The 23,823-nt window shown below is 40.7% G+C and overlaps 1 protein-coding gene across 1 annotated transcript in view; it reads right to left on the bottom strand.

The window, feature by feature from the left end:
• Window positions 1–1,460: 1,460 nt before the first annotated feature.
• The window catches only part of LOC306797768 (A-type voltage-gated potassium channel KCND3-like), a gene marked incomplete at both ends in the record, with an annotated part of 73,011 nt that continues 50,648 nt past the window's right edge, over window positions 1,461–23,823 (bottom strand). Inside the window, 5 exons of the mRNA XM_079297183.1 lie at window positions 1,461–1,698; window positions 2,378–2,622; window positions 3,230–3,322; window positions 7,786–7,887; window positions 14,452–14,614. Coding sequence (XP_079153309.1) covers window positions 1,461–1,698; window positions 2,378–2,622; window positions 3,230–3,322; window positions 7,786–7,887; window positions 14,452–14,614 — 841 coding nt within the window. The remainder of the gene's footprint in view (window positions 1,699–2,377; window positions 2,623–3,229; window positions 3,323–7,785; window positions 7,888–14,451; window positions 14,615–23,823) is intronic.

Genomic DNA, 23,823 nt, shown 5'->3' on the forward strand with positions numbered 1-23,823 from the left:
CAAAAAATAATCAGTTTTCATATCGTTTCTTAGTTTCAGTTTAGTTCCAACCACATTGATATCAACTGGATATAATTGAATTACTTAAAGGGAAAAGGCAGGACATAGTCAATATTAGTCAAGATCAAAAATCTAAAATAAATCAATCCTACTAACAAGTATTGTGAATGCAGCAAAGGCTTGTGTCCGATAGATCGATGAAACACATCAGTGAGCCACACAAGACGACATGTTCTTTCATTACAGTAAACCAGGGCACTGTAGTTTACATCCCATATACACTGACATGCTGCTGTCACTTGAACTCTAAATGTGTATTCACCCACAGCCTAAAATAGTCAGAAATAACTGCACTATATATTCCTGTTTGAGTCATTTTTGCTAGAAATTGCAATGCCCAGTATGTGAGAGAATTACAAACCTTTTTATTTATTTATTTAAAAATCTTTTTGTAATGCCTTTTTTAAAATTTGTGTTATAAACATATAGGTTTGGGTCTAAGAGCCACAGAGAGGGTGAGGAGGTCAGAACATTTTGAGAGACAGGCTAACACACTTCTGTGAGGTTTTCATGTGATTTATTAACAACAAGAAAAATAATAAAGCTGGCCTTATTCTTTAATAAAAATACAAAACCTTCACTTGTAAGTAATTGTGAGGTCAGCTGGAGGGATTTTACTGTTAAGTTGAAAACCACTGCTTTGTCTCACCTCAGTATGGAAACTTATAAGTCATGAAGTCAGTGTCAGGTCAGCCTCACTCACTGAAGTCCATCTCCAGTCTGAAATTTAAACATGAAGCAACTAAAAAGCACAGTTTGGTTTGAGTCTTTGACACCGTGAACAGACACAAATTTCAACAACACAACTCACATTTCAGCGATATGATATTAGCAGCATCGTCGGTACCGGACTTTTCAAATGCTGCTGTAAATCGTTTTTTTTTTCTTCAAAATTCTAAAGAAAAACAACACATAACACAAACTAGTCCAATCAAATCCAAGTAAACACAGTCAACACTTTTCTTAATCTTCCTTCAAACACATTTGAAGTCAACAAAATATCCGTTTCACTATTTCACCGTGAATTCACTTTAAATGAAGTGTGGATTGGTGGTACGTCGAACAGTATGTGCTGATGTACGGATATGCTAATTGTGCAATGTCTTCCAATTTTTCTCCACAATACTTGCTGTAAAAACTTCTGTAGTGCTGTTAGAAATTATTAGAAATGCAGCGACTCTGTCCGTATCGACAGCACATACACAACATGACGGGTGTGTGGTTCTCGGTTCACATATCTACAATCTTCTACATCAGTAACGGCTCCATATCGTCTGTCTTCTCTGGAATACGGTGCTCGTCCTGATGACCCTGTGAGACGGGACATGGTGCGTCCATGAAGGCAGTGTAACCTGTTTCGCCACCTGCTCCTCCTTATCTTACATCCGTCAGCCAGTGAGTCACAGAGCAGAGACTTTGATGATGTTGGTGCCAGCTGAGCTTGTTGTGGTCTGGATGCTTGGAGCTGCAGGGTGACCCGAGGCTAGGGGCGGCCTCCTCTGGGGGGCCCTGCGTAGGCTATCGGCGTCCGGTGTCAAAGCGGGGGGGCACGGGAGGCTGATGATCGCCGTGGTGATCCGGCTGCCTTTGCTGTTGAACCTGCCGCATTCATCGGTTTTGCGGTTGAGGTTTGAACGACTAGAGGAAGAGATAATAGACAGAATAAATACAATTTCATAATGTTCATCGAAGCACATGATGTGCAGAATACACGGAGTGAGGTTTGAGATCACGCTGTCTACAAGATGAAGCACATAACATAATAGGCAGATTACTCCGTGAACACATCATATTTGAGCCATTAACAAATAATAATGACAAAAGATATGCCACACATTTCCTCTATTACTTTATAATATATTGCCTAGACATCCACTGGTATACAGTATATGATATATTCAAGTAAATCACTTCGCATGCAATTTTCATCTATTGTTGTTTGTTGTAGTTTTAATTCCCTTATTATATATATATATATGTTATTATGATAAGTTCTTAGTAAGTACATAGTTGTAATTTATGGAAGTTCAGCCATTATATCCTTCAACAATAACTCTAATTCAATTTGAAAATGTAAAGGGTATTAGACACTTGTTTTTACCTTTTTAAAATGGTAATTTCATCCATATTACTGCAAACTGTTTTTCTTACTCCACCTCTCTACTTGTATTTAGCTTTACACCTGAACCAACCCTACAAGTGGAAATATTGTGGGCAGTTTAATTGTAAACTATTTTACCCTGATAAAGTTGGCAGAATTCAGCTAACAGCCTGTATGCAAAGCCGCAGTCTCTCCTCCGATGCTGCTATCTTTTACCTGGCGGTGTGTGATGGTGGATCACCAAACTGTATGTGGATGGCACTGAGCTCCTGCAGGGGGCCCTGGTATGTTGGGATGGGATGGCTGGAGGGCAGAGGAGTGTTTCTCTTTACCCTGCGGCAACAGCAGGTACCCACAGAGCTGTCGTGGCTGGATATAGAGGGGCTACGTGACGGGTAGGTCTGTAGCGCTGTCTCTAAACAGTTCTGCTTGTACATCTGCTCATCCACAAACGCATGAGCCTGGAGAGAAGAAACAGAATGGTGCTTTAAAGACACATGGAGGTATTGGTGCAGACAGAGAGGAAAACTGAATGTGAAGTCAATAAAAAACAGACTCATGGGACCCGAGTGTTGTACGAAACAGTTTGACTAATAAATACACAGAAGCAAGATGATTAATACTGATTATAACAATAAACTAATGGTACATTCACAAACTCATTTAGTATATGAGTCACAGAACATCCAAATCCGGTCCAAAAGGTCCAAATCACTGTGTGCAGACAGGATTAACCTCTACTTACACGACATGTCAAGTGAAAAGTTGAATGTAAACATTGTGAAGCATTTTTGCCAAGAATTTGTCTCTTACTTCCAACTGACGTTGAGGCACAGATTTAACGAGCTGGAAAACATCGCTGTCATGGCCATAGGCATCTTTGACAGCAATATTTTACAGTACAGTAAAACCTCTAACCCTGAAGTAATGTACATGTTGTGCACAACGTTTGTGTCTTTTTCACTGACAAATAAATGTCAAAATTAAATAAACACATAATTTCAACTCCATGAATGTAGGAGGCAGATTTCTGGAGTCAAAGATGGAGAAGTGTTCCAGTGTACCTACAGTGGTTTTCTCCAGACAGTTCAGTAGGTGGTGGTGTTGGCTCTCTAACAGAGAGGTGGACTTAGTCAGCTTCTGCTCATCCTCTTCTGTATCCTTAGTAAGCCACACACACACACACACACACGCACACACACACACACACACACACACACACACACACACACACACACACACACACACACACACACACACACACACACACACACACACACGCACACACACACACACACACACAATTGATGAATGTTGACAACTTACATTGTTGGTGTACTCATTAAAGCCTCTCACTCTGTGCACAAAGTAAACTTCGTCATCAGTAATGAAAAGTCAGACGTGGCTCTTTCATTCTGCTCCGTGTCTTCCATGTTAAACTGGACTGCCTCGGTTCGAGCTTGTTGATTTCACTCTCATTTGCGTTATTAGCAGGTAGCCAACAATTCCTGCCGTCTGCTTTCACTAGCCAATTAGTTACATAGTGGACCACGGTTCTGCTTGGTGTGAATTGATCCTTAAACCTTGGCGAGTGGTTTGTTTATAATTATTGTCTCTATTCTTTGGTGGCATTACTACTGTCGCCTCTCCTTTGGTTGCTTGTATAAGTAAGGTGCAAATGAACTCCTCCTTTTCAGTTTATTGAACTAATACAAGTCTAAAACTGTATTGTTGCCAGCTCTCTCACTAAATTATCGAAGTAGATACCACTGAGCATCATGTGATGCTCCAGGCAGCTGAACAGTTATTGATGTACGAAGCCTCAGAAAGTGGAAAAACACAAGAGTTGAGAATAACAGAAGAAACTGATGGAGCAATTTCTTTTTGGTATTCCCCCAAACGAGACTCGGTTTCAAAGCTCCAGCTCCAATATAGCTCAGTCTCAAAGTAATCACAATTGCCAAAAAACATGAAGACTGAAAACAAATGAATTCCCTCTCTACAGCGCACATTGTTACTCAAAGGATTTGGGTGGGTGGCGATCCAGCCCAAGGACTCTCATTCAGACACATAAACAATACGGTGACGTGGGCACGACAGAACTACGCCTTCTGATGCCTCAATGTGTGGATCTGCCCTGTGGCAGAGGCCCGATCAAATACATTGTATAGCTAGAGACTGAGAACCGTGTCAACTTTCAAGGTTATGCTCGTGTAACAAAAGATGCTGATTTGATACAATCCATCTGGAATGTGACCCTGATTGTGTTAATCCCACTCAGGAAGTTGTTCTGAAGGTCTTGTCTTGTATCTTAAGTGAAGAGAGGAAGTCTGTTTACTCAACTGCTGATGGCGCTTACATTTTTCCCAATGTTGTGAATATAAGCAGGTGATATGGATAACATTTATTATGGTATATGTCATTTTGTACTTCATTATAGATATAAATTGCGACATGGACACATTTTTGAAAATTTGAGTTTATATTAATCATAATTACCAGATGGGACAGTCTCTTTTTGGCTCAGCCGATATATTAAATATTTGACAAATCAAGGTAGGTAATCAAAACTGTATATCATGCATGACCGGCTCCTAGAGCTTGGTGATTTCAGTCAGAGATCAGCTATTTGTTATTTTACATGGCTTGTATTGACTTAAATGGAGGAGGCCTTTCTCCATTGTGATAAAGTGTGCTTCTTTTTTTACCAGCTTTGAGATGATTTCCTACCATCCACTGAGTTCGTACTTTCTAAATGTAAATTTAATGGCCAGATCTTCGACTGAATGTCTGACGGTGACATATGTAGCATGCGTATCTGATTCCTAGATCAGTGTTATTCATCAGATAGATGTTGTAAATGTAAATATGCAATGTAAAATCCCATTTTGCCATGAGACAGTCCTGCATATTGATTTGCAGCACTGTCTACAATGGCACACGATAGAAACCAATTCAAGAGCTCATATTTTTTGTCAATGAGCTTATAACACTCAATTATGGGAGGGTGATATGACGATATATATGCCGCGATGATACAAATTTGGTCAAGCAGTGCCATGCCCTACTCTGGTACTGTAGGCACATCTCTGGGGGTATTTAGACCCGTGAGGCAATGTTGAAAATACAAAGATCTGATTTGTTTCAGACCTGTTTGAATCACTGGGGAAAAATGGAATTACTGCCTTGCGGTTGTATGCCTCCGCCAATCAGTGAAGTTGCGGTTTACATCCATGTATGTCCAACATTTCATCACATCATCATTTTACTGTATTAGACATTTGTGTAAAATTGTCATAATAAGCATTAATTCTTGTGTTACGGCCAGACATGTTTTTTTGTGAGGTCACAGTGACCTTTGAGAATTCCAATCAGTTAATCCTTGAGTCCAAGTAGACGTTGTGCCAAATGTGAAGAAATTCCCTCAAGGCGTTCCTGAGATATCACGTTCACGGGAATGGACCGGACGTATACACGCACAGCCTGTTGCCGGCGCGGAGGCATAACTGCCATGTGGGCCTCAACCCAGTGATTGGGCCTCAACCACTGGGGCATATCGGAACTAATTCTGTTACTCTGAAGTGAAACGTGTAAATTAAAAAGCACCTAAAGGGATAACGCTGTATGGTCTTTCTATGCAAGGCTATAATACAACTTGACAGGTTTATCAATAAATCAACCTCTATGATAATGGGCCGGTGATTTGGGTAGCAAATAAATGGCTGTCAGAAAATTAAAAAGCCTTTGGGGTAAACTGAAATAGACCATCAGACCAGAACTTCTAATCTACATACGAGAGAACCAGTCATTCTGTCATATATCCCCACTCGCTCCCACCCGGACCCACGCAGCGCTACTGACTGACTGACAGCAGTGACGCCACCGTAATTTGATGCGGCAGGACTCTGGCAGCCTCATCACACACACGCAGAGGGATGCGGGTCGCTCAGCACTCACAGATGGCATTTATATGATAATTCTAACCACTTCCAGACACCCATGAGCTTTCACAACGGACTCGATTGGATCCAAATGCATTTTAGTAACCATCTGCAAGGAAGGGAGTGTGTCACTGAAAGCAAAGTGATGGACTGGATGGAAGGGATATAGGCAATTTGCTCATACATTACCAAACACACTTTTCCATGGTAGTGACGAGTTACAAAGAACAAATGGTTACGTGAGAGTGGAAGAGAACATGGTGGTGGATGCTTACTTTAAAAAGTAGACAGTTGGTTGATGTCTGCAAGTGGAGATAAAGAGAAGTACATGTCAATTAAATGAATAGTTGTTTGTTAAGAAACCCACTTATTTGCTTTCTTGCAGAGAGTTAGATGAGAAGATCAAGACCTCGTGTCTGTGTGTTCAGTTCAGTGTGGAGCGAGACCCAGGAGATGATTTGCTCGGCTTGACCAGAGTTAAAAAAATACCCAAAAGTTAATCCAGGCAAGCTGTTTCTCCCCGTTTCCAGTCTGTGCACTAAACTAAGCTAATTGCCTAGCTTTGGTCCTGTACTAGGGCTGAGCAATTTGGAAAAAGTATCTCATTCCGATTCATTTAACTGATATTGCGATATGATTCACGATATTGGAGGGAATGGTTATTTTCTTTCCATTAATATCAAAATGATGAGGAGCTGTACCGAACCCATTTTTTCTGTCTGTCCAAAGAGACAGATATTTCCCTCAGGAGAAGGTTAAACGAGTGACTATACATCCCACTTTCCAAGAGATGAGAAACATGACTTTAAACGGATGCTCTGTGTCTGCTGGACGTGTTTAAATGCCGCCGTTTGCTCACAACTTTATCGACGATTGTGTTTACAACTTGTTTCAGCTGCCCCTGAGTCGCCACAAAATATTGCCGCCTTAAGGTACAATGATGACAAAAGACAGGAACATAGCAACACTGCAGTTGTCTGTTCTGTAATCACAGAGGAGGAACGACAAAAACATTTTGTACCTTTTGCGGGAACAGGAGTTTGGGTGAGTTTAAGTACTCCGCTGCCTCACTGTTCAATGCTGCGGTTTGAAGTTTACTGCAGCATCTTTTTTTTAATGCACTAACCATCTAATTATCACTAAGAGCGACACAGCAACCGTGGGAAGTAAAACAGCCTCTGTTGTCTGACTTTGCCAGTTTTACAGACATGGATGAAATAAAGTGTAGGACTGAAAGACAACCAAGAAAAGTACTTTGTGTGATTACACCGATAACGATGGTTGTCTGAATAACTCCTCTGCTATCACTCCTCTGCCCCGTATAATAACCAGAATGTAATGACTCCAACTTCTGTTGAGCTTTTATAGCCTCTAAAATACTTCTAAATTGTCCTTTGCTTAATTACAGCAGTAATTGTTTGTCACTCTGTGTGTGTGTGTGTGTGTGTGTGTGTGTGTTTATGTACTGCAGATGTGAAGTTGCTGCTTCCAAGCTGTTGCGTTGTAGTGAACTGAAATAATTAGTAGAAGGGTGTTTGACAAGGAACAATATAATTAATCTCTCACACTGAATTATAATCAGCTGACATTTCACATTTCTTAATTTTGAATGACTTTGCAGTAATCATCGCGCCCACTTTGCTGTGGATGGTTCTTAGTGTTCAGGTCGGAGGTTGTTCTCACCGTCAGCTCCAGCAGTTCGTTGAGCAGTCCGTTGCGTTTGCTGTGGAAGAAGGCGTTGATGCTGCCGGACTTGGATATTCTTATCCTGGCCAGTCTGGCTTTCTAGGCGTGGGAAGAAGAAGAGGTCACAGCATCAGACAGGGTGGGCGGGAGGTCACGGAAGATGACTAATGCAGTATTAAATGGTGAGAAACTGCCGACTCATGAACCAAGTTTTGTAGTAATTGAGAACAGTATGATGCATGAGAACAGACCTCTAAATACACTACTCCTCAACATGCACTACATGCTCAAACGTGTGTAGACTGGATTCAGTGGCAACTATTTAAATCACCGGTTTATCTCATTACATCATAAGTTGTTGTTCAGGCAAAAGAACATATGGTATATTATAAAACCATATTAACAGTCATGCTTGAAGATGTCACCTTGAGAATTATAAACCAATGGATACCTTTTTTTTAATGATATAACTAATTGAAAATTGTCAAACACAAAAGAAATATGGAAATTAATTGTCAAAAAATATGAATTAATCATGAAAGTATTCATTAGCCAATGCCCTAATGAGGACAGGAGTGTGCACTTTTGTGCCAGATGTAGTGTTGAAGGGACAAAAGTAGATTTTCCAATAACAACTGACTGAAACAAAAGCAGGTTTTTTAGGCTGTTTTGTTTTCTTTCATTGAATGATTCTGTGTTATTCTAAATTGCCGTTCATTTCTATCCACTACACTGTACAGTAAGGCAAACAACCACTTTGTGGAAGCTATTTAGGATCCAAATGAAGAATGCCTCTTTGAAGCTGCAAATTTTTTTTGCGTGAGTCCACAATCTAAAAGATTTCAGTTTGATCCTTCAAATGTCGATTCAAACTAAACCACAAACCACAGGACAAACATCACCGCAAAACCAAACGAAGCCCACCTGCTGATGTCGCCTGTCTGCAACTGAGTTACAACGAATGGACGATTTACTGCATTAGTGGTGATTCTGCCCATAAGAGGCGGACGAGTTTACAACAACGCACCTGTCTGCTGATCCTGTTTCCCAGCTTTGTCTACAATGAGGCGTAGTAAAAAAGGATAAATGTGATAACCCCTCCAACAGAGAGATGTGATTACTGAACAGAGCAAGGGTGAGAGAGCCAGACAGGAAATGAGAGAGAAATCCGATTGGGAATCTTTTGGAATGAAGAGGATATTAGGACGACTGTATACGATATACGGCTGCCTCAAGTGCTTCTGGACACGTAGGGTGAGAGATTTCTTTAACCTTGTGCTGATTCTCTCTCTCTCTCTCTCTCTCTCTCTGATAAATGCATTTCAGTTAAGGGAGACAGGAGGAGCAATATCTGCTTCCCAGACGTGAATAAGAAGTAATGGAATTACTTCAGAAATTGTCCGTCAGAGCGTAGATACCTGTGAAGGTGTGAGGAATGCTGGAGACTCGTGATGCAACGATAATGATTGTGTTTGTACGTGCACAGTATGTGAAATGGAGAGAAAGAGGGGGGGGGGGGAAAGAGACAGCCATTCTACGCAGCTTCAGCTAAAGTGTGAATGAGTTTGGAAGGGAAAGTGCTGTCGTTGGCTGCCTGCGTTTCTTATTGATCAAAAGCTCGACTTGACACGAGAAAAGAAAAAAAATATATGAAAGAATAACTAACTCTGATCCGATTGATGCGCTGATGGGTATTTCATCCTTGCTGATCGTCCGCTGAGCCCAAATGGTTGTCTCAGGAATCTTTACTCTGAGCTGATGAAATTCTGAATTTGTTTAGAGTCCAGAGGTCTGAGCAAGTCAAGTTTGGTGAAGTCTTAAGACACAAGTTTTAAGTCTGATACCAAGCCAAGTCCAGGTCCATGTCGTCATCAAGTCTCATGTCAAGATGTAAAGGATGTGGCTGGTGTTTAATATTTGTCTTTTCTGTCAAAAATGTTACAGTGGGATAGTTTGTCCCTCTCAATGCTTTATGACTTGTCTCGCCTTGCGGCAGCTCTCACCCCCAAGCCTGTGCGTTCCAACTGAAGAAGTCAATTATTTTTAAGGGATAGTGCAGTGATTGTTTCGTATGCAGCAGAGTCCAAAACGTCCCTACTTTTAGTCCTTAATATGGGTTTAGCTCCAAAGATCCTGGATCATACATCCATTTTGCAACCAATAGCATCTTTAAGATAGACCCTTCCTGCTTGGTAATGTTCTCCATCTATCAAACACAGGCTTTCTGTTATACATGTGTAGTCACCCGGTCCAACCCTGATTACATCATTATTTTCTCAGACCTTAAACCCCCCCCCCCCCCCCCCCCCCCCCCATCACTAAAAGACAGCTATTTTCAGTGGTTGATTCGATGAGTAACCTTTTAAAATCAGGGTATGAAAAGGCTCAATCATTTCTTTAAACAGCTGGGCACTGTCATTACTCAAGCAGGAGTGCATTGCTGGGCACCTGTGGATTAATATATACATTTGCTGCGCTAGTGAGTGTTCACGGCAGCAGGATGGCGTCTGTGGGATTGGCTGAAATAAACTACAGTGCCCATGATCACAGTAATGAAGGAACATTTTCCCCAAGTGCAACGATATATGTCGCATTGATGTGTTTCTGGGCAACAATTGAGGTTGATGAGGAAGGTTTTCATGTCTGGTGAAGTTCTTTGAGGTAAATTATAGTCTGTTCAGAGGCTGGCCTAATGGCTCCTCGACACTCCGTTCAAAGCCCGGTGATGATGGATTCTTGTGATTTTCCCCTTTTTTTTTCTTTCCGTGGGCTAGTTGACAGAGAAAATCAAGCCTACTTGCTGCAAAGTTACCACCCTCAGTCAGACAGCCAGACTACTGCAGTCCAGAGAAAAAGGCATGAAATGTTCAGCTCGCAGACAAGTGAGCCTTGAAGCTGCTGCGTGCAGAGACCTTTTGTTTTCCCCTCTCTTTTACCCAAATCAGCCTCTCTGCCGCTTCGCTTTCTCTGACCGTCTCCTTTGTGTTCTCTTTCTGCTTTTTACTTCTTGTCCGACCTCCTTCTCTCTTTCCTCATTTTCTCCTGTCATCCTGTTTTGTCCTCACGTCTCCGGTCATTTTTACTTTCTTCAACATCCTGCCATATCTCAGTGCAGCTCCACTTGACATCGCTCTCCCATTACCGGTGTGACCTCAGTCCATTTACTGCCTCGACGTTCGCGACACTCTGATGGCGACTACGCTGCACCGCTTTGTTGTGCAGTGATAAAAAAAAGAAAAACCTGTCGTCGTCGTCTTCTTCTTCTTCTTCTTCTTCTTCTTCTTCTTCTTCTTCTTCTTCTGGGGAAGTTTTCTTTTTGAACACCTCAGGGAATTAGGCGCATTAGTATCAGGGGTTGTTTCACAGACTAGTTATGTCATCTGTGGGTGACTGAACATGAAGAGGAGACACTGCTCTCTACACCGAGGTCCGCACACACACACACACACACACACGCACACACACACACACACACACACACACACACACACACACACACACACACACACGCACACACTATAAAGTAGTTAGGAGGGAACAACTATCATTAAATCTCATTTGGATTCTCTACTTTCTATTTTCTGACTGTGAAGCTACAATTAGTACATGAGAAGACCTTTTTGTACAGTCAAATCTCCGGATGACGCTATAATTGTAATGGGAGCCTGGAGCAGCCTGTTGTTAGAGAATGAAGACGAATGAGACCTAGAGAGGAAGGTAAGGCCAGGAGAGATGGGGTAATAGAGAGCGGGAGAGTAAATGAACAGGGTTAAATAAAAAAATAATCTTTTTTTATATATAATCTTTCCTACCTTACTTCCTTCTCTTTCTGTTCACAAACTCATACTATCAGGGGAAACAAGTGGCACATGTGTCTATAAAAGCGATTTTATGTGAATTGGTAAATAGAATTGCTCACAGGTGCACGGTAAATGTGTTGGTGACTTGCGAACCTTTTACAGTTGTGGGCATAAATACAAGATAAGAGCAGACAATTACCGTACACAAACCAATCCAGCAAAGCACCTCCTGCCGGCAGAGCTCCGGGTTTCCACTGTACTCACAAAATGTACTTTCCTGGCGTGGTGAAACATTCTCACTAAGAAGAAAAAGATGCACCTTTTCAACTGCTTGTGTATTGTAAAAAGAAGTCTTATTCTGTCTGTCTGTCTTACTAAGACATCATAAAAAACAACTCCAGTGCTGGGATTCACAGTTGATTTGGAGACAGCAGTTGAGAAAACCATCTTGCAACAAGAGCGATCCTGTAAGTGTAGCTTTTAATTATAGATGTTATAATTTTGTTTTCTTGATCTCTTTCAGAACTTCTTGTCCATGTTGGCTTAAAAGCTGTTGCTGCTGTTTCCAAGGTCAAAAAACGAACTTTGAATTATTTGCATTTAAAGCAGCTATAGCTCTCTAAAGCGTCTTTCAGCTGTAAAAGAATACAGCTTGCAGCACAACAGATGGCTGAAAAACCCACTATATTCTACCTGCCCAGCACCAAACTACAAACAAAGTTTACTACTCTGTTTGAGTAAATGCTATAGTGTGACTATATGTTATAGTCTGACCACTCACTGCCCAATCTGTTTACTTTTCCGATTCAAAGAGGAATAGCAGGGATTAGTGCTAGTCTATATGAGTTAGTTTGCAGGACATCAGGCCAACGTTGGTCTTAAACATTTTGAAACTTGTGCATCAGTGTTTTTCATTTCTGGTCACCCATGAATGCAGCAAAGAAAACCTGCATTCAAATGTAATTTCATTAAAATTTTCATTTAACATTAAACGGTTCCCTCGGGGGAAATCTTAAGATCCATATAAAACAACAGTTTGCACACGATTACACAGTGCTAAATGACCAACAGAGATGTTTGTTGCTGTTGACTTACTTCAACTCAAGAAATGTTTCTGTACTTGAACATAAAAAACATCTGTGTGGCTGATTGGCCAGCAATTAAATGTTAATTTGGGTTGTGAAATGTTTGGTAGAAGATACGTCACAAAAATAAACGTCTTCCTGAGATACTATTCAGACAGACGTCTGTCCTCGCAGCACTTTTGGTCGCTCCTGCTGTCAGTAGCTGTTGCTAGGCAACAGTTCATTCATGCACACATACAAAAATCAATATTAGAACGACAGTCAATGAAGAGGTATTAAGTATTAAGTTTTAAAAGCGTCAAGGAAAAACGTATGTAGAAATCTTATCTGCCCACATTTTCTGGTCCTTGTTTTGAAAATGTATCGTTTTCTGAAAAAACCTTTGTCCATCTATGTTTTGAAAATGATGAGGGAGGTCGAGGAGTGATGGAACGTGAGAGAAAGACCTGTAAAATGATATGAATATGAATGTTTTAATGTTGTGGCTCAATGAGAGGACTAGATGTCATCGTGCCAAATGCCTAATAGCATTTTGTGAAGATTATCATGAAGAAAATGCTGAAGAGTTTATTTTCCTCAAATAAGGAAGCAGTACGATGCTAATTTCCAGGTTGGCTTACAAAAATAGGTCGTCCCTGCATCTATTATGCTCGATATTCTATTATTTTTGATTTAATAAGATGATGGTGTGTTTTGTTTCTTTCTTTCCTATTTACCTTAGTGTGTCACGATCAAACCTCACATCTTGGAAAATAGAATAAAACATTGTTATAAATGATATTACTGTTTGCAGTGTGAGTTAGGTTATTACTTACACGTTTCATTACTCATGTGGGACATTTCATTGGCTTACAATAACAGTTTAATAAAATGTTTTTTGTGAATTATCCATTATGAGTCTATTTTCAAGCCATGTGTTAAAAATGACCATATGTTTTTTTCTTGATGGTATCTAAACCTTCTCTGACCTGTTTTATGCTATTTCTTTGTTATTTCTGCTGATTCAAAGCAATATATTAATAAGAAAACCAGACACATAGGATTTCCATATCGCTATGGATTGAAAGCAGACTTCTCCCTCCTCAATTAGCGATCAGCAGCTGCTCTCTAACTTAATAGCTCTCTTATCTCGCTCCGCAGAAAGGTCAAGCCCACTGGGTGAGTGTAGTGAGTGGATAGCGAACATTTAGTACTTGGATTTAAAGTGTTCGTTTGAGAAAGAGACAGAGAGGGAGTGTGTGCATGCGTGGAAGGAAGTTGAATGATGTAGGTCTGAAGGGCAAAGAAATGTCCTTTGTGTGTGTGTGTGTGTGCGAGGGTTTTGAAAAATGTGGAATGATGTGGGTGGAAGGACAGATTTACAACGCAGACGTACAATTCAATTGGGGTCAATTCTTTTCAGCATCACCTTTAAAAAAACACTTTATCCGTCCTCATTCATCAAGATCATTTAAGCCTCTGTCATTATTCTTTATCTGAATATATGTACAGTATATACACACAATATTCATATGAAAAAAAGACCTTCAAAAGGTTTTCCATGCTTAACCATTGGTGTACAACGACCCATCACTTTTTATTCAACACGTAAACCTGCCATTCATGCTCCCTCCATAACGTGATACTATCGAATAATCCTGTGGCCTTTTTTACAATCGGAAGCTTGAACTCCTCTCTTTTGTTCATGTGCGCACACTTCATCAAAACAACGCTTGTGTTTTGAACATTGAATCTCACTGTCGGAGCAGAAGGGATGAAATAAAGACACTGACTTTTACCTTCTGAGCGCGGCGTTTGTCGGCTCTCTGGTTCTGGTGGTAGATGCGACTGAAGTTAGACACGATAACTGGGACTGGCAGAGCGATCACCAGCACGCCACTCAAGGAGCAGATGGAGCCGAAGATCTTCCCGGCGATCGTCTTTGGCACCATGTCTCCGTACCTAGAAATGAGACAGACTAGGTGGTGACAAAGTGCTGAAATAGATACATGGTGTTGACTTGATACACAACGTATGTTTCCATTTACGTGCGTTCATGGCCATTTTCTATTTGACCATGAAAGAACTTAGTGGAAATGCAAGAGAAGCAGTCTCTGCATGTTGGATGAGACAGAGAAAAGGTGGCATATCAAAAAATAAAAAGTTGTTTTGGAATACACCTCAACATTAGACAGACTGTAGACAAAGCATTTGTATCAGCTTGACACTTATCAGAAAGGTCCAAAAATAAAAAATAATCAGAAGAGACTAATTCATTTCCATCATGGATCAAAGCATCAAACCTACTGGTGCTCAATTCATTCTGTAATCTTGTCACATCCTCTGAGAACATAATGACAAATGAGTTTCTTTAAAAGGCAATTAAAAGAAAAATGCACAGCTCCATCGCCATACACAACGAGCAAGGTTCACCTATTCCAGCAGGACTCATACGTATTTCCCTGATCTGACTTTGGCAGAGAGCACTCCCTATTTTAGAGCACTATATTTACTTTGTGTCATTTAATCTGAATGTGTTTTATCAACAATCCTACCGCACATGCACTGTATTTAATGAGCGCGGGAAAAAAATCACACTGTGAGACACTACTAGGCCTGTCAGTGAGGACGCAAAGTAGTCAAAGTATAAAGTTAAACCTGCATTAAGTGATTTATTTTGGGGGCTGTTTGGTGGCAGCTGAAACAAGCTGTAAAAACATCACGGACATCACATTTAGTTTAATCCAAAAATATAATTACAGCAGCTTTAACTATTACATCTCCTTCATGAGAATACCAGTGAATGGCATTCTAACCACATTTTAACTCCTGTTCTCAGCTTCCGTCGGCCGTCCGATAATTCGATTACACAGGTGACTGGCTGCTTTAACAGGTAGACAGAGGTGCAGAGACAGGACCACTGCTATCTTTGCAGCGCAGACTAGGCATAACAAAGCCATGCCAGTGGGATCCAGGGCCAGGAAGAAGCCAAGGTTGATGCGCTGGCCAAAGCTGTGGGCCATGACGGAGTTTAGTGGAACAAATTGATTATTAAATACAGACTTCCAGGACGAGCTTGTAGGCAGGTGGGAAATGACACTGAAATCGTCTCCTGGAGAGGCCGCTGACATCAAATTGAAGTATTGTGATGTGAAGCAATGGGAAACAATATTTGCTGGTGCTTGAGGGAAAGACAGAGTAATTAGATCAGCATTTCACCGAGGTTGAGAGCTTTGGGGCTGTTCCTGCTGTTTTTTTTCTTTCCAAAACAGTGGTGAAAAACACCAGCAGCAAATGTCAGGGGTTGAGTTTTCATTAAAACCAAATTATGACTGGTTTGTCAACTGCATGCCAAATTAATCAGAGCACAGACGGCCAAATTGCCTCCTAAGTAACCATATGATGAGCAACTATTTTTAAAAACTGAGTCCTGTACAGTGCTCACACCGCAGAAAACACACTTACATCACTTACAACAAACTTCACAGAGAACAATTAGGGCAAAAAACAGCATCACTGATGTGTTCTAACTGAATATTATCTGGTCTAGCTCAGCTACAATCACAAAAACACAGACTTCTTCGGCATGTTAGTGAGTCGCTCACTACCGAGCCTGTTTGTAAATCGGCTACTGTCAACGTTACCTTCTTCATGTCACCTTTCTCTGCTCTGCTCCTCTGTGTGTGTGTGTGTGTGTGTGTGTGTGTGTGTGTGTGTGTGTGAGGAAAGGCTAAGCCCTGCACTCGGTGAAACACCAGAGCAGAGGACGTTACTGATGATTAATGACTAATGTGTACAATTTTAGCAGAGGCGCTCATAACTCTGCAGTGGCACACCTGAACATCAACCTGTACAGCCAGGCGGTTTGTTACACACAACCATCTGAGAAGCCGTCGTTGTAAATAGTTTGGAAAAGGACGGGCACTTTGGAAACACATGCGGCAGGTGATTTGACGAACCATTGGTCAATCAATCATTCACGAACTGAAGTGGGATTAGAGCAAAAACATCTTTTCCATCGAGAAATCCATCAGTGGCTTTCTTTGGTCTTCTTCCATCCACGCTAATCTCTTCAGGAGCCGCTATGTGTTGTTTTGAACATCAGTCGCCTCTCTGTGTCTTCTCGCGCACACCTGAACCACGGCAGCAGCCGCTCACAGGACGCCGATGGGTCCGTGCTCTGGCTCACTGGACCCAACGCATCAGTTGAAGATGTGTGATCTTGCGACTCTGCCGTGCAAGGTAGCCTAAATATCGGTGCAACACTGAGCAAGGTGAGTGAATATTCTGCATAAGACACTGTTCTAGTAACCACAGTCCTCGACAGACCGTTTTCCTCAAGGGCCACTTTAAAACACGGATCGAGCATAGTGGTTCGATTTTGATCCTCAAAGCTTCTGTGAAACACTTGCTCTTGTTCAGAGCTCTTTCTTCCTCCTCCTCTGGCTGTTTGGCCTCGTTGGCTCCTCTGCATTTCCTCTCCACTGCGTTCTCGACACAACGAGACTCTTGACAGGTAAGCCCCATGCACTGTTGACCACTGTGTCTCCTGAGGGCCGCTCTCTGCCAACCAGGGTGGTTGCTGGCTTTCCACTGCTCAGCCTGTTGGTTTTTTTGGTGGGGGGCCCAAAGCATGCTGTAAAGCGCTTTAATCGCTAGACTTACCTCCTGCTTACTACCCATAAACTGATGAGCTGGGGATTTATCACAAACCCGGCCTTCTGCTCTGCCTGAACAAATATGCAGGAGACGGAAGAACGTGCTCAAATCCATTTTTTAAATTACTTTTTTAAAATGATTTTTCTGTCGAAGTAGAGAGGAGCACGAATGATGCAGACCACAATTAATGAACAATTATTTGAACAGACTAAAAATTGACTGTTTTTGACTTTTTTTTTTATATTCATGACGGACAACACATTAGCCCAGCAAAAATTATACTTAAATCGACAAGTGGGAAACTTCCAAATACGATGGATCTCAAAGTTATTAATCATGTTTGCAGTAATAAAAGATTATATCCTCGTTGCTCTTCATACACCAAACCCCGTTTTTTTCCTGGGTAGAAGTTTTTCTTATATTGTTATATTGTATTGTGAAATCTCATAGCAGTCTGGCTGACTTGAACTGCAAGCACAGAAGGCACAGTCAGAAAGATGACAGATTATTAACCAGCGATGGAGATTTGACCACAGAGCTTGTAGTTATTGTCCTGCTCCTGGCTGCCAGACAATCAGACAAATGATTTCACAGCTCTCTCTGCTCACCATCTGTCAGCTGATGAGAGATGACGTTCTCTCAGCTGTGTCTTTGACTGCTTTGTTCTAATAATTTGACACTTCATACTCACTGTGATGTGTTAAACATCATTAGAACTGCGATACGGTGGAATACGCAAAACTTTGCTCTTTGCAGTGAATGAGTTCACAACAGGGTGTCATAATTAAAGGAAATGGACATTAAAGCACTTAAATGCATAAATGATGAATGGTTAGATGTGATTTTATCTCAGGCAGCAAAAGAGGTCATTATGGAGCTGGCCTTTCATTCGCAGCAACCACTTTCTCCCATTATACAATTTCAATTAGAATTGCTGATGATTTGATTTGATCATTCTTACATTAAAAAATGTATAATTCATAATCTGCCACTGCCTGAACCTTTGTACCATGCCACACAGATGCTACGCCACTCCACAGATGCTGCATCAAGCACTGCAAGGCCACATTAGTAGGTGACTGCGTGTCCTGAACACGGCGTTTCTGCTGTTTTATTATTATTTTAGCTGACGATCATTGGGGTGAAAGATAAAATAGCTGCTGCAACGATAATGAGTTGTTTAATAGTGTTACACATGTTTTAGTGCATCTGTCAATACTTTTACAGTTAAAACTCACTGGTAAACGTTGTTTAATTGAATGAATATGTGAAGTATGAAGTCCTAAATAATTGGATGAAAATTTATATGTATAAGAGTGAAATTAAAATGAAAAAATCGTAAGAGTGGGGTGGCCCATATCTACATCCGGCACCCTTGCTAGAGCACACCAATATTCAAACTCAGTCTTCATATGGACTCTCTGGTGCCACAAATACACACACATGTCTCATCTGTTTGTATGGATTTTCTCATCTCAATTCTTTGGACTGATGTGTCATGGCTGATGTGTCATGGCCTTTTCGCCTGTTCTGTATGTGGTACATGTAATTAGGCATTCTGTAGTGTTCTGTGTGACATTTGGGCTAATCCCATGCCTTTATTTTGCAAACAGATCTACAAATTTGAATCAGTTCCACACAGCAGTGAGCAGCTGCAAATTGAAATGTCAAGAGTAAGAAACTTTCGCTCATTGAAAGATTTCGGATTAATTAGGGAGTCAATGAGTTTGTGTATAAATAATGCAAAACACTGAAGGTCAGGAAGGTGCTCGTCTCACAGATTTAGTGAACGCATGGTTCGCCTCGATGACGGGATAAGAACTGTTAACCTTTTCAAATCAATACACTGATATGTGTTACCACGAGAAACAGGCATAGTATAGAGTAAATTAAGTAAATCATGAATTATTATAGAACATCCTGAAAGAGTAGTTAAACGCTGCAACAAGGCACGAAACACAGCAGTGGGGCTCTTACACCGTTAAGTGGTCTACAGGGATTCATTACTTTGCTTTTCCCATCTGCCACAGTTTGAGGAAGAGGCCTAAGTGAGTGGAAACATCTATTGTGAAGGAATTTATTCAGTCATGTGTTTTATCTTTTTCCAATCTCTCGCTTTTTTTGCTCATTGTAAGAAACCCAGCAACACGGGAAAGGAACAGCATGACACAAATTGTAATAAAATAAATGCCCTCTAATACCACAAACTTGCATTGCAAACCCAAAGTTGCTTAAGATCACAAGAGCACACAGACTTATATCGTGAACAGAAAATGCTGTTATTAGGACTCTTAATAACAACTGCACACTTGAATGAAAACTCGTTGTTTCTTTTGCAGCGCTTCACAGCAGTGACTAAATCCTATCGAGTTCAAAGCTCAATGCTTCATTTGATATTTCTGTTGAAAGCTGGTGCACAATTTAGAATTTGAGTAAGATTAAACATCACCTCATACACTTCGCTTCCCCCGCAAGTAAAGTAGCATTCAAAGGTCAAACCTCCAGAACCTTTGTGGTCTTGTTTCATGCTCTTATGACTTTCTGAGAGCCAACACAGAAACCAATAAGCACTACCAAACCTCAACCAAGGCAACATGGCCTGCTCATCTTTCCAGAGGGACTGCAAGGATACACAACCTGCAGTATTGATATTTACACACAATCTCACCTTTTGTTTTCCACTGAAGGAAAGCAGGAGAGAGGAGGATAACAACGGAAACAAGAGCAAAGGAAGAACAAGGGAGGGGGGATTTAACTGAAGGAAAAGAAACAACCCGATATCTCTTATTACACACAAAGGCTCGCAAGCAGTGTGGGATATTAGTTTGTGTGACCTGCTGCCACTGGAAAGAAAGCACCATCCATCACGACCAATGTGAACTCCTGGTGAAAAGCTGGTTCACCTTAACAGGGAGAGTTAACGTCCAGGGCAAATGAACCTTATGGCGACAGGTTAGAACAGTGAGTTTATCTAAAAGCATGAATAAATCTGGTTTAACTGTTGGCCAAAGGATGATGTATGAGAGAGCAACAGCTGCCTAATAGCAGAAAATAAAAACTGTGAACCTTTATTTACCCAGTTAAGGTTCCCACAAGCATGCATTGTCTTTTTAAACTCTTAATATTATATATACTGCTACAGTATAGCTGCAATCCATATAAATACCGCAAATACTGACACCTTTGTGTCACTTTATCACGCATTGGGTAGCACAGCACGTCAAACTGTGATGATCCACTCTGTTCACAATAAACACATGTTTAATGTTGTGAATTGAAACAAAAAAACCTTCACAAAAAGATTGTGGTTTGGTTTAAAAAGTACTTTGTGAACACAAAGACAAACAACACATTGTTGATTTCACTCAGGACATGAACAGCGGTCTTCTGGGTGAATGCCCAGTGTTGTTTTGTCCCATCCATCCTCCCCTCCGTCCCGTCTTTATGCTACGTCACCCCACTCCCGGAGCATTTGCTCTGAGCATCTAATATTAACATGGATGGGTTTACATTTTAGTTACTTGCAAGACTGTTACGTATCCTACAGATGCTAGCAGCTAAAGGGTCTTTTGTGCATCCGTATCCGACGCCGAGGTGCGAGACAAAGTGTCGCTATTTAAAGCTGAACGGGCTGATTGCAGTCATGCTACCCAGTACAGCCGCTGGCCTCCTCTGGGTGATTCTTTCTTTCCATTGTTTTTTTTTCTGCAGGTCTTAAGATTAAAAATGGTCCTTGTTTAACATAACCTGCTTTGCCGTTACAGGTATATGTGGGCGTAACATTGATCATTGTTTATTCTAATGTGCCAATTGAGATACGGAAAAAACTAAAAGCAAAGTCGATTTACAGATATTGCACTTTGGGGTAGAGGGGGGCTCATGCAAGTACCATTCATACAGAAAAACAATCTCCCATGTGTATTATTGTCCTTTTTGTCTTCTGCCTTGTCATGCCCTGTTATGTCCTAACTGTCATGGCTCAGTGTTTTATATGATTAAATAAAAAAGAAAACAATGGAATCATATGTCTGAACAGATTTGTTCTTAAGTGGCTCGAAGGCCAGATTTAAAAGTACTTGTCACATTCACCAATTGAAAATGTTCTGTGAGGTATGAACGAGATTCACAAGTGGTCAAAGTAAAGTCATACGTCTGCGAGGGGGAAAACACCTGTTTGACTTAATACCTTCACACTCCATCTGCTGATCTCCAGCAACAGGATTTTTTAGGTCTGCTGCAGTGTAACGTTTTTACATTTGGGTGACATTTTTATGAATGAATGTTGCCCACAAATGGTTGAGAATAGGAAGCCTCACATAATAATTTTAGGGGTGGTGATTGTGGAAATAATCACATATCATATACCTGCTTATAAACAGGTGGTATTTCCAGTGGTTGAAAAAGTACTTTGATCTTTTAATTATTACCTATAAAAGAAAGTAAAAAATACTCCACTGCGAGTAAATGTCTTGCATTCAAAATGTTATTTCAGGAAAAGTATTAGCAGCTCAATAAACATATGTATTAACAGTAAAAGTACTGAAAAATGCCCCATGGACTTAAATCGAATGATTCCCAAACAACGGGTCGGGCCCTACAAAAGGTCATAAAATAAATTTTGGGGGGTTATGAGAAGATTGATAGTAGGAAAAGAAGAAAAACTTTGGACTTTAAATGAACTTTGTATTCATATTTGACCTCTTTATTTTAAGAAGTTAAGAGAGGAAATATCTGCTAACAACTCATAGATATTTGAAACATGACAAGAGGCCCAAACTAGACTTAGGGGTCACAAGCAGAAAGGATTGGAAAATACGATTGTAATCATTCAAAATGTGCTGTGTTTTATAAGCTTCTCATATGTGTTGATGTTAAATCGCCACCCGATGGATTATCACTTGTAATCATTGCTCTCGGCACGCTTCGTCACAGATTCTCTGTCTATGCTGTCAGACAGCTTTCATTGACAATTTCAGCTCCACAATCATCAGAAGTAATGAACCATAGTGTCCTGAGGATGTGACAGGAAATACATATTTGCTTTTTGTATTTCACTCGTCTGCAGAGATCTAGCAGCGCTTGCGCTTTTTCATCCAACTCAAATACACACTGGGGTATCATTACCCAGTTTACCTGGCTCAGTAGCCGTGGAGTTGATCGCCGATATTATCAATAGCATACAAGGTATCTATGAATACCAGAGTATTATTACTGTTGAAAACACATTTGTCTTTCATTTTTACATCAAAAAAATAATAACATATTTTATCAGATGGACTCGGGGTTTTGCAATGATCATTCTTGAGTTCAGTTCATGCACACAGGAGCGTTTTCCACCTTAAATGTCCTCATAGTCAGGAAGTATTCCCAGTGCTAAGTTATTGAATACTCTACCTTCTGATTGTTGTTTCCGACACAAGAATATGTGACATCTGGCGAGTCCAATGTTGGACAACGGGAATCATAATTTCAGCCAACGATTTAACCCAAAACTAATTTGTTTTTCATCTCTGGTTGAGTTCTGCTTCTCCTTCTCCTGTCCTTAATCTCCATCGCCAGAGGTATCCAGGGAAGGGGGCTGTAGTTCTTGATCAACGGTTCGCAGATTTCCTCAACCACGATGTGATGGATTGCATCACAATCGTAGTGAATTTGGGGAACTTGCCTCTTGTGTCGTTTTGGGGGCAAGGAAATGAAAATGTGGAAATTAATAAGCAGGAAATGCTTTCCTGTCTTTCCCTCCCTAATGGGCCAACTGGTAATTCTGTGATCGAGCTCCGTCACCGGAGAACTCTGCAGTGACTGTGCAGGAAACAGATTCAATTGACAGTTGGATATGACATAACCCACTGTCCTATAATTTGCTTTGATATTTAAGTATTCTGCATCAGCAATTGCGTTTTTAGGGAAAGCTGAAAGCTGAATGCCAAAATGCCTGTGAGTGTGACATAGCTTAATCAACTCTGTCTCTGTTTATGTGTTTGCATGGAACATTTGTCACATTAAGGGACATCCCAAACCGGCTGTGTGGAGAGGAACTGGACAATAAAAAAACAAGAAAAGCGTGGCTCCAGAAATGACTTCCTATTCTCTTAACGCCCAGGGTAGAAGCAAGGGGACTTCTAAGGAAAAAGTATCAACGCTTTTAAGTTCAGCCTCACAAGTAATATTTGGTTCATGCAGAAAGCCAAAGCATTTTCTACAGTTAATAAAATGCTTTTTCATGATACTTTTAACAATCACGGTAAACCCATAGTATACCCATAGTAGTCAGTTAACAAGCTTGGAGAATAATAGAATATAAATCTCAAAGTTTAACTTCACTTTGGCCTGTGAAACATTTGCTCTTCTTTATATCAGCTGATTTTTAGTTCCACTTGAATCCAATGTTATACATATTATGCAAGTATCAACATGTCCAGTGCTAATGCTCAACCTAATAAACTAAAGTCTGTATGCCGTTGTTGAATCCGTGGTAGATGCATCGGACAAGTTACTGCGTCAGAAATCCG

The sequence above is a fragment of the Melanostigma gelatinosum genome (assembly GCF_949748355.1).
Source record: "Melanostigma gelatinosum genome assembly, chromosome: 3".
NCBI lineage: Eukaryota > Metazoa > Chordata > Actinopteri > Perciformes > Zoarcidae > Melanostigma > Melanostigma gelatinosum.